The sequence below is a fragment of the Bos indicus genome, chromosome 8, assembly GCF_029378745.1.
Source record: "Bos indicus isolate NIAB-ARS_2022 breed Sahiwal x Tharparkar chromosome 8, NIAB-ARS_B.indTharparkar_mat_pri_1.0, whole genome shotgun sequence".
Classification (NCBI taxonomy): Eukaryota; Metazoa; Chordata; class Mammalia; order Artiodactyla; family Bovidae; genus Bos; species Bos indicus.
In genome coordinates this window covers 108,619,124-108,631,529 of record NC_091767.1, presented here as the reverse complement: position 1 = coordinate 108,631,529, position 12,406 = coordinate 108,619,124, and the positions used below count along the sequence as shown (strand labels likewise).

The 12,406-nt window shown below is 44.2% G+C and overlaps 1 protein-coding gene across 1 annotated transcript in view; it reads left to right on the top strand.

Annotated features, from left to right (window-relative positions):
* The window catches only part of BRINP1 (BMP/retinoic acid inducible neural specific 1), a 197,062-nt gene that overhangs the window by 120,781 nt on the left and 63,875 nt on the right, over window positions 1-12,406 (top strand). The window contains exon 3 of the mRNA XM_019966826.2: window positions 5,011-5,201. Coding sequence (XP_019822385.2) covers window positions 5,011-5,201 — 191 coding nt within the window. The remainder of the gene's footprint in view (window positions 1-5,010; window positions 5,202-12,406) is intronic.

Below are 12,406 nucleotides of genomic sequence, written 5' to 3'. Positions count from 1 at the left end.
TCAGTTGTTTACATCTACTTCTGAATAGATCCAGGTGCTATGAAGACCTTTTGCTTAAGTGTATTTTGGTAAAGAGGATAAAATCATGGTATCCTGATGGTTACAGTCTTATTAGGTCCAGCATTCCCTTGATTGTCACAGAGTCATGTAGACTCATTATTAAAACATTTTTAGTCTTTATTATTGCCCATTAAGAAAAGAGTTTATATCTATAAACTCTGTTTATATGGTTTATAGATATATAGTTTATAGATAAAACAGATAAACTTTATAGATATATAGTTTATAGTTTATAGATATATAGTTTATAGATAAAACAGATAAACAGATAAACTCTGTTTATATGGTTTATAGATATATAGTTTATATATAAAATCTAATATATAATTTTTATATATAAAAATCTAATATCACAGTTCAACACAGAAAACCCTCATTGTGTGGTCACGACAGCCTTTTACCTCTTACATTTCATATGCACACACATGAATGCTACACACATATGTATCCCTTTCTCTCCAACTACTGTCCTTTTCTCTTATTTTCTGGCATTTTTGCACGTGGAGCTCATTCTTCCCAAAATATCCTTCCCCTGTCTTCATCTAGCCACATGCAATGTTCCTTTCAAGATTAAGCTTTACAGGATGTTCTGACATCCCCATTTCCACCCCAGCCCCTCCTGCAGACTGGGTTAGAGATCCTTCTTTCTGATCCCTCTATGACTAAAATGACTGTTGCAAATAGCACATAATTGTTTAATAACTTTCTTAAACATCCACTCTTTTTCAGTAAGATGTATCAGTTCCTTGTCTGTGGTGCTGAACAGGCAGTGCCTGGCAGTCAGAACTTCATAACATCCCCCAGTGACTGAACTTTTCCCGAGTGTGCACACTGAGTTCTGCAGATCACAGTGCATCCTCCAGCATCCACATGGTGAGGGAGGAACCAGGAACACAGCATTGTCTTCCTCCCTAGTTTTTTCAGGGAAGCAACACAGATGGCAGACCCTGGATGTATAGCTGGTGAACATCAGAAAGAATGTGGAGGTTGGTGGAAAAAGACAGAAAGAAAGAAAGAAAGAAAAAAGTTAAATCATGGGATTTGTAATTTGATGGTGGTGTGGCATCATTCCTTTGTGTCAGTACTGGTTTTATCATGGTTTTTATATTCTCCTTCTCAATATCTACATTAAAAGAATGATTTAAGAATCAGGATACAAATTTTCTACTCCCAGCTCTACCAGTAATGAGCTGTGTGACTTTTGACACAGCTTTTAACCTCTCTGCGTGTAAATTCATGTTAATTTTGAGGAATGTAGACATATTCACATGAAAAAAAATAGTAACCCAAGTTTGTAAGTCATAAATAAAAGTTATGTATATATATTATCCCTGTATATAGCATAGTTATATAACATAATATTTTAAAACTATTATTTATCTATAACACTGAAAGAAGTATATGTTTCTATGCCTATACATATATATTTAATTCCATTTTATATATATATATGTATAGTTTTATACATGTCAGTGATACGCTGATGAGGAAACACTCTTTCCTCAAAAATATCTGATGATTCTCATCATCTTTTCTTGGTCATCTGATGCTGAGAAACAGATTACGCAGGTTGTAGCTTAATACAACTCTATGTATTATCTCAGTTTCCATGGGTGGGGATCTGGCTGTGGCTCGGCAAGATGCCCTTGCTCTTGCTACACCATCATCATTTCAAGGCTTTGCAGGGAAGGGTCAGCCTTCCAGCTCAGGCACATGGCTGCCGTTAGCACCCAGCCCCCGTGTGGTCTCTGTTCCTCAGAAGCTGTTGACCAGAGACTTCCCTTCCTCTCCATACAGATCTCTTGATAGAGCATCTCACATCAAGGCAGCATGAGAGCCAGACGAGGACAAAGAGAGAGAGGGTGATGGAGAGAGAAATGGAGGGGAGGGGAAAAATGGAAGTTACCATGCTTTGGGTGGTTTTTAAGTAATTTTATTGAAGTATTGTTGATTTAAAACTATACTTTTATTGAAGTATAGTTGATTTACAGCTCTACTTGTAAATTATCAGTTAATTCATGCTAGGGCTAGGGCTAGGATTAGGGTTAGCAAAGTGATTCAGATATATATATATATATATATGTCCGACTCTTTGCAGTCCCATGGACTGTAACCTGCCAGGCTCCTCAGTCTATGGAATTTTCCAGGCAAAAATATTGGAGTGGGTTGTCATTTCCTCCTCCAGGGGATCCTCCTGACCCAGGGATCAAACCCCTGTCTCTTGCGTCTCCTGCATTGGCAGTCGGATCCTTTACCGCTGTGCCACCTGGGAAGCCATAGATATGTATATTCATTTCCACATTCTTTTCCATTATGATTTATCACAGGATGTTGGATACAGTTCCCTGCACCACACAGTAGGGCCTTGTTGTGCATCCTGTATGTGCCAGTTTGCATCCGCTAAGCCCAAGCTCCCCCTCCTCCCCTCCCACCCACCTGGCAGCCACCAGTCTGCTCTCCACGTCTGTGAGTCTGCTTCTGTTTCACTGATATTTCCATTTGAGTCATGTTTTAGATTCCACGTATAAGTCACATCACACGACATTTGTCTCTCTGTCCGACTTACTTTGCTTAGTGTGGTAACATCCGAGTCCGTCCATGTTGCTGCAAATGGCATCATTTCCTTCTTTCTTATGGCTAAGAAGTTGCCGTATTTTGTAACCTGATCACTAAACTCACGTGCTGTCTCCTTCACATTTTGTTCATGAGAAACAAATCACTGGGTCCTATTCAGCCTGCACTCTGGGGGAGGAGATTACCCAGAACAGGATGAGTAATCTTAGGGACTCATGCTACCAGCTGCTGACCACCCCTGTGAGACCCCCTCAGCTGGCTCTGACGTCCCCCACCTCTAATGCCTGGTCACCCCACGTGCTCCACTTTGTCCCGTTTCACACCCTCTCCTTCATACACTTCACCTCCTGTGCAGCTCTTCCCATAAAGTGTTCTGTGTCCTCTTACTCACTCTGCTCCTGCCCTTTCATCTACGTGGGTATTTGGATTTTTTTAAACTACATTTCTGTTTAAATCACAAAACTGTAGTTAAGACGTGACCTTCTCACTGAAGCTTCCCCTACCGACCTCAGAAGTCTGCGTTCCTTCTTTTGCGTCTTGTAGCCTTTGGTTTACAATAAGCAGGGCGTGATTGTCCTGCTGGACTATGAGCATCTTAAGGACATGAGACTGGGGTGTGTCCCCTCCCTCCTGTGGACATGATATTTGGCCCTGGGCAGGTGCCCTGCAAGGTTCACTGAGTGCAGTTGGTAGATTTGATACGTACCTACCTCGTATAGAGCACTGAGCTGACTTTATTTAGAATTCAAACTGCATTATGAATTATGGACAGAGGTTTCTTAAGCAGACACAGACCGTAGGCTCAGAGGCTTGGAAATGCTTGTCACTGTGGAAGCTTTTTCTTTAGACACAGCTTTCTCTGCATCAGGGGTCAGACTCCACCACTGAATTACCGAGACATATTCTGTCCTGTTTCCCACCCTGTTCTGTGTCTTCTTGCTCCATGCCCCTTCCTTTATTCATCTCTCCCAGCTTATGGCAGGAGAGGGGACCTTTTCATTAGACGCCCACTCCCATCATCTGTCTGGGCTGACCTCACTGTCCTCTTGACTAATCTGTTTTGCTCAAGGGACCTGGAGCTTATAACTCAGACAGGTCAGAGAGCTGCTTGTTCCAGGGGGAGCTCCATTTTTGCTAGGAACAGAGGTCATTATTAAAGCAAAAACAACCTGAACCAAGGCCCTTAAAGCGTCTACTTGTATTTGGTTTGCATGCTCCTCGTCCATCACCTGTGACCCTTTAATGATTCATATATCCGTGAATGTGTGAGGAGATAAAAGTTATAAAACTTTCACGTTGGATTAATGCCTGGCATTTCCCAAGGGTATTTTCACACCCTATGCTTCATGTACTCTGGCCACCAGCAATAGGAAATAGATAATATTAATTGGATTTTACACATAAGGAAATGTAGATCCAGAGAAGTGACATCCTCTGGCCAAGATCACACCCCATAATTTACAGGAGGCACAGTGAGACCCTGACTGTAGACTCCCAAGTCCAGTGTCTCTCCATCTTGACTTTCTCCATCATTAGTGAAGGGAAGAGCGGAAATTCCCTCACTTGGTGTTCAGAACATAACTTAGTTTCTTTCAAATAGTAGTTGTTCAATGAATGCATGGGAAATTTTCGATTGAAGCTGAGTCCTGGGCTCATTATTGGATCGTGGAATTGTCTTCAAACAACTTTCAAGTTGCATTGAGCCTTATGCCTTGTCCATTGGTACAGAGCCTTCCTTCCTTTCTTTATTCCTTTGCTTATTTATTCGTCCAGCCTGCATGCTTTTGACTCCACCATGTACCATGTACCATGTACCTAAGACGATCCCATCTCTATGGGTTCACTCACGCTCTAGTGAGGGAGATGAATAAGCAACTAGATGACAGTGATTTTTGGGTCTGATGCTCCGTAAGCATCAGGACAGCATGACTGCGTCTCTCTGGCTCACTGTGGTATCCCAGAGATGAGACTGTGTCAGTGGCTCAATCGTGTCTGACTCTTGGCGCCCCTGTGGACTGTAGCCTGCCATGCTCCTCTGTCCATGGGATTCTCCAGGCAAGAATACTGGAGTGGGTTGCCGTGCCTCCCTCCAGGGGATCTTTCCGTTCGAGGAGTTGAACCCAGGTCTCCTCAGCTGTAGCATACTTTTTACGGTGTGAACTACCAGGGAAGCCCCTAGTGATGAGAAAAGCATGCAGTAAATATTCGTGGTGCTGAAAAGAGCAAGGGTTCCAGAGCTAAGTATCAGTTAACAAATACTGAAAATAGTTGCAAGCACTCTCACCTAAGGATACATGCCTGGATGGGCTGGTTGGGTGGACTTGGCTTGGGGGTAGAGCTAGTAAGCTGAGAGTCTCACCCATCTCTTCTGCCCAGGGAGTTTGCCCGTTGGAAGGTGAGGAACACAGCCATCGAGAGGAGAGACCTGGTCCGCCATCCAGTGCCCCTCATGCCGGAGTTTCAAAGGAGCATCCGCCTGCTCGGCAGGAGACCCACCACTCAGCAGTTCATTGATACCGTCATCAAAAAGTACGGCACCCACCTCCTCATCTCTGCCACCTTGGGAGGTAGGTCGACAGTCACGGGGCCACATAACCTGGTCGTGACTTTGGGTCTGGGAGGGAGGGGACCATGGGGTGGCCTGGGATCAAAGCCATCTTAACATCTCTGCCATTGTACATCACTCAGAAGGCTATGTTGTCAGAGAAGCCAGATTGTCTTGGCTGATTCTGTTCTCTGGGAAAATCTAACTTGAGAGTTCTCTAACTTTTTGTGGGAACAATGGCATCACCTTGGAATTAGCTCAATCTGTTCAGAATGTTTAATCTTATTGTATTGATTCCTTTGGAGGACAGTCTAATCTGAGGGAAAAATTAAATTTGAGATATTGTTGCAAGAAGTCTTTTTGTTTATCAGAATCTGCTTTAGGGGCTGATAACTTGAGGTTATCATTTTACAAAGGGGATATCATTGCATCTTCTATGGGTTTGGACTAGACCAGTAGGAAAGCAGACTAACTGCTCCTGCCTACTCAGCTTTACCCGTTTCTCCTCTTTGTGTCCAGTTCATCTTGAAGGGACTGAGGGTAAGAGGGGAGGATCAATGAGAGAAAGGAAATGCAAAGGACACAGGAGATAGTAGAGACTACTGCACTTAGCCGCTTGTGGGTCTTGCCCACATGCGTCATCATCTTGTATTATGAGCTACCATCCTTTGGACGTCAGGTTTCTGCCACAATGACTGGGTCCAGTGAAGTTCGAGAAAGCCCCTTAGGTGGTGGAGCACCACGCCACCTGCTCAGAGAGCTGCAAAGTTGCGTTTAGGTTCGGCTCATGTCAGTGAAACAATCAGGACTGGCATGTTGGCAAAGGCTAGTGGGTAGCCCGAGTCATGGTTATCACAACTGATCCTCTTTTTCCGAGGAGGGTGAGCACAAGCTGGAGTGGTTCATGTAAACTTCCTAGAGGAAGTGACAGTTTAGCTCAGTAGGAGTTGTCTGTGTAGAAGGAGAGTGGTGAAACTTTCTAGGCTGAGCACACAATATGCCTTTCAAGGCAGATCAGCTTAGAAACGTGATGATGTGGAAGCTGTGGGGGGAGAGGTTGGTCAGGCCAATTCATTCTTTTGAATCCACTACTTAGGAATTGTGTTGTTGTTCTTGTTACTTAGTTGCTTCAGTGTGTCTGACTTCTTGCGACCCCATGGGACTGTAGCCCGCCAGGCTTCTCTGGGCATGGGATTCTCCAGGCAAGAATACTGGAGTGGGTTACCATTTCCTTCCCCAGAGGATCTTCTCCAGGGGATCAAACTAGCATCTCCTGCATTGCAGACCAGGAAAGCCCCAGTTACTCATACTTGCCACACCTTATTGAATATTTGCCTTATAGTATTAGCAGGCATTTTATGCCCTCTTTAGTCTGCAAAAATGACGTTAGACTATATTATCTCCATTGTATATATAAGGAAGCTGAAACTTTCAAGAGGTATAGCTAAGATTGGTGACAAAATTAACATTTTAACTTAGGGTTTTCCATCCACAAACCTTGCATTATTTTTTGACCCAACATCTGTCATCTCTTTAACCAGCTCACTGACCTGCCAACCCGCCCAATCCAACAATCAATCAGCCAGCGTGTATTGGTTAACTGATGAATGTTAAATCATGTCATATAAATTCTGCTCTATCATAAAATGAAAATGAAATCACTTCTACATTGAGTGTGGCATTAACATGTACTCTTTTCTTTAAACTTCCCCCACCTCCCATTTCACTTGGGAAAAAAAAAAAAAAATAGTTACTAGGATCAATGCAGTTCTTCCATTAGGAACTGTGTTCTGTCCAAGTCCCCGGAAGTCCCAAATAACAACGACTTTTCTTTTGCAGTGAAATATATTTTTAATTTCTCTGAGGCGAGGTGGTGAATTATTCACAGAGCCTTGTTCCTCTCCTGTTTTTACAGCACAACATTTTAAAATATGCAGAGCATTGGACTGAGTTCCAGGATTGGACAGCAAGCCCTAAATGCTTCCTCCATCCTCAGCGGGCGGAGCGGGGAGCGGGGAGGCGGGAGGATTTACTGTTGATGGACACAGCATCAGCAGCCATGTGAGGTCCTTCTCACATCATCACTTCATTCATTCATTCATAGAAAAGTCTTTCTTAAGAGTGTCCTCATGCGATGGCAGAGAAGGGGGCCGTAGATCGTAGGGTCTAGAAGGGCGGACTCTGGTGTTTGATCGCCTGGTTCTCACAAGTTTTGTGTCACCTTGACAGTTTACTCGATACTCTCAGCCTTGGTTTCCTCTTGTGTAAATAGAAATAACACTGCTATTCACGCATACTTTGAAGGTTATAGAAAATGATGCATTGACAGTGCTTGTTTCGGTGTTTGGCCCCTAACAAATCATGGCCCTTGTTGTTCTTGTGATCATTATTGTTATTGTTTGGGGGCTCCCCTGGCGACTCAGCAGTAAAGAACCCACCTGCTGACGCAGGAGACGTAGGAGGTGTGGGTTCCATGCCGGGGTTGGAAAGATCCAACCAGGAGGGCAAGGCCACCCATTTCAGCATTCTTGCTGGGAGAGTTACACAGACAGAGGAGCCTGGTGGGCTGCGGTCCATGGGGTCACAGAGAGTCAGACAGGACTGAGTGACTGAGCACAGCACCGAGTGTTACTGTTTAGTGAGACTCACACCCTGGGGACTCAGGACTACAGCCCCTTCCTCCCACTCACTAGATGAATGGCAGATGCAGAGAAATTCACTTTCTTGTCTGGCTCTCCATTTTTCCATATAAATATAAGGAAGTGCAGAGAATTGTATTCACTATAATTTTTCCTAAGGAGAACACCATATTCATTTAGAAGAACTGCTTTGATGAGCTGTTTGAGGTGTCAGGTGAGCTCCTGAGGGCATACTCAAACAACAAAAGATGATCCTTAAACTGTCACTTACAGGACAAGTGGATGCATTTAGAGACGAGGAAGGAGAGGGAGTGAGAAGGAGGAGGCGCAGTCGGCGGGAGGGCTGACGTCTAAGACGTTTCTCTGGGGTCCTCACTTTTGGGGCGACGTCTGTTCAACTCATAAAATACTTGATGTGAGAACCTTTTACAGACAGTGATGAAGTGAAAACACTGGGGTCTGGAATGACACAATCAATGCAGGGATGGTCATTCCCCTTGGTTCCTCTGAAGCTTCTGTTTTAGACCAAAGGGAACACCTTGCAGGCTGGGTGTCTGTGTGATATATAACTGAGCTTGTACATGTGCATGGGAGTGCATGCCCGCTTGCACAGATGCCTGCTAATACTTTTGTGAAAGTTAATCTATACATGGACATACATATATATGCATTGCACACATGCATATGCCTTGAACCCGTGAATATGGTTGCAGTGTATACATATATAAGTGAGCTTTCACATGTATGTGAGTGTATGCATATTGCAGGAATGTCTGTTGAATGTGTGAAAGCCTATGGTTTTGTGCTTGTGTAAATGTGTGTGTGTGTGTATACTCATTACCCACCCTGTATTTTGGGAGAGCTCCCCTTGGCTAAGAGGAAGACTGTGAACTAAGTTGCTGGGGAAAGGCTGAGGAAAGGCTTTTCAGAAGGAAAGGCTGAGGGATACCCCAGAGACCTGAAGTCCAGACATGCCCTTCCCTTTTCTGGAAACAGTGTCCCCTAGTGACTCAGAAGGTAAGATGATGGATTTTTCCCCTCATCGCCCATCCTCTGCATGTCCCACTTTGTTCCCCCCCGAAAGAAGTGCTGCAGAGAGTGAGACAAAACCCCCAGAGGACAGAAAGACTGAGGAAAGGGCTATGAGGGGTGAAGAGGCAATTTGCAGGAATGCCCAAATGGGAAAGCAACTCTAAACAGAATGTTCTCTTAATAAACAAGAAATTAAGTCTTAATAATGCAGCAAGAAGCCCATTAACCCCTCTTGATCTAAGGTTTGCTTCTTCCAGTTCTCAGTCCTGAGGGACCTGGGCTATTTCGCCTTCTCTTTCACAGGCCCCTTAGAGAGCCTGAGCTGACACGTGTAATATTTATTTCCTCTGCCTCCTGGCTCTAACTTCTAGCTTATATTCACTTATTTAATCATTTACCTCTCCACTCATCTATCTGTTCATCTATCCATTTAATCATCTGTCTCCCCATCCATCCATCCATCTACCCATCAAATGGTAACTGAACTTTGGCTCTTCATTTGACCTGGGAGAAGCACTGGGAACATTACAAAGAAAAATCAGATAGAGTCCTTCTTGCCTCAGGCCACCACTCACCCTCTGGAACTCAACATCTAATTGTTGAGTATTGCTACTGCTAAGTCGCTTCAGTCGTGTCCGACTCTGTGCGACCCCATAGACGGCAGCCCACCAGGCTCCCCTGTCCCTGGGATTCTCTAGGCAAGAATACTGGAGTGGGTTGCCATTTCCTTCTCCAATTGTTGAGTATAAAGTCATCTTTAAGCCAAGTCTGTTCAGGTTGCTGCAGATCCAAAGGATGGACGGTCATGCTCTCCTGTATAACTGGCAAAGGCTTCATGGGAAGGAGCAGATATGAGTTTCTTATCCTGAACTCAGCTTAAATCTAGGCATGTGGAACCCAGAGATTAATTTTAATGATCCTGAATCTTCTCACAGGAAGATTTCAGTCTAGTAGTTAAGGCAGATGTGTCATTCAACAAACACTGTAGAGCCGGACCACTTTCGTATTTATCCCTTCATCCGCACATAAAATGCCGACCGTTTGTTAAGCACATAATATATGCCCAGATAGTGCTAGGCAATGACTGAAAGGCTGTTTCAAAGATGAAAGGCTCTTACATCCTCGTTGACTTCACAGAGCTTCTTCTTTAGTAAAAGAGACAGGCTGTTCAAGAAGCAATCACCAGGAAGTGTAGCAGAAACACAAGGAGGCCATGCATGGAAGCACGTGGTTAGTGTCCTTACTTCAGCCTAAGTAAACAGTTGGTGACTCATGGAAGGCTTCCTAGAGGTGGTGTTGAGTTTGGTGCCACCTGAGCAATGAGTAGAAGTCGGCCAGGAGAAAAGCAGAGCCCCAACCATGAGAGGAAAAAGGACACATTTGTGTAGGACCGAGCATAGCTGGAATGACAGCAGATGCAGTGGGGAGAGATCAGAGCATCAGTGGCTTGGGTCCCACAGTACCGACAGGGATGCAGGTGCCCCCTCCAGGCTGCATCCCACCCCACGCAGCAGTACCTTCACTCTTCATCTGGCGTGTGTGTTGAAGTGATTCCTGTGTGTGTCTGTCCACTAGACCAGTGTCGTCCAATCGAAATATGACATGAGCCGCTAGTGTGAGTCACATATGCCATTCACAACTTTCCAACCACGTTTCTAAAAGTGAAAAGAAAAAGGGGAGAGTCAATTTAACCATATATTTTATCTCACATAATATATCCAGAATATTATTTCAACATGTAATGAAAACCTATTATTGATATTTTTATTTCTTTTTTTCCTGTTAATCTCTTTTTATTTTGTAGTTGAAGTATATTTGATTTACAATATTGTGTTACATTTAGATGTACAGCAGAGTCATTCAGTTTTGTATATATTTCTTCAGATTCTTCTCCATTATGAGTTATTACAAGACACTGAATCTTGTTCCCTTCATTGTGTAGTAAATCCTTGTTGCTTATCTTTTATGTATAGTAATTTGCACCTGGTAATTGCACACTCCTAATTTATCCATCCTACCCTCTTCCCTTTGGTAACCATGAGTTTGTTTTCTGTGTCTGTGAATCTGCTTTGTAAATAAGGTCATTTGTATCATTTTTTAGAACCTGCATGTAAGTGACATCGTGTGATATCTGTCTCTCTCTGTCTTACTTCGCTCAGTATAATCACCTCTAGGTCTCTCCATGTCGCTGTAGGTGGCCCTGTTTCGTTCTTCTTTGTGGTTGAGTAATATTCCATGGCGCATAGGTAACACATCTTCATAAGTCAAGCATCTGTTGATGAGTGTTGCATTGTTTCCACGCCTTGGCTGTTGTGGATAGTGCTGCTATGAACACGGGGTACATGGATCTTTCCAAATTAGAGATTTCTCTGGATATGTGCCCAGGAGTGGGATTGCTGGATCATATTTTTTAGTTTTTTAAGGAGCCTCCACATCATTTTCCATAATGGCTGCACCAGTTTACATTCCCACCAACAGTGGAGGAAGCTTCCATTTTCTCCACACCCTTAGCCTTTGTTATTAATGGGATATTTTAGTTTGCTTTTTTTTTTTTTTTTGACATTGTCCAGTTTTTGGGATTCCACTGTGTAGTTTATAGGCACAGTGCATCTCAGCTTGGAACGACCGGATTTCAGAAGCTCAGCAGCCGCATTTGGCCAGTGGCTCCTACACTGGGCAGCACGCAGGTTCACTGGGGGACTCCAAGGATGGGGCGCGCTTATTCACTCCTCACCGTTGCCTGGCGGTGCTCAGAGCACATGGAATACGGTGCATATATGCGAGCTACAGGATGGACGCCCTGGAGAGCGATAAAGCCAGGTGGTGACAGCTGTCTTGCATGGGAGGGTGTGGCCGGGGAAGCCGCACCAGGAAGGCGGTAACGGAGCAGGTTCTGAAGCGCGTACAGGAGACACGAGGCCACGGACACAGGGCGGTAAGAGGACACACTGCCATAGGGCGCAGAAAGCTGGACAGGATTTCAGGAGCCAGACGTGTAGAGGGAGGAAATCATGGCATTCCAAGCAGAAAATAAATAAACAAATAAAAATGGAGTCTGAGGAAAGACCGGGAGGAAAATTGGCAAGAATAAAGCATGGAGGCAGAAGGAATGGTTTGGCTGAAAGACAGACTGTAGGCTCCACAGGGAGCGCACTGAACCACAAGGAAACCCCGTTCTAAAAGCAGTCAGGGCGGGGCTGAGGCAGAGGGATTAACCTTTGTGTCAGGGCCGTGTCTGCCTCCTAGGATAACCACTGTGCTTCCCAGAGTAATTGTTGTGTGTGTGTGTGTGCGCGCATGCGCGCGCGTGTGTGTGTTTAACCTTCCCTTTAACTCAAAAAATCATCAGCATTCTAAAGAAATTTCAGTTATCTTAGATATCAGTCTTTTGTCCTCAGAAAGTCATCGGTAACGTTTGTTCTCTGACGACCCTATTGTATTGGGTTGACAAAAAGGAAGGATAAGTCTTATATGACTGATAATTTGTGGTACCGAACAATGGCAGAAGTTATTCTGTGCCAGGCAGAGCTCAGGTACTTTATGTCATTAACAGATT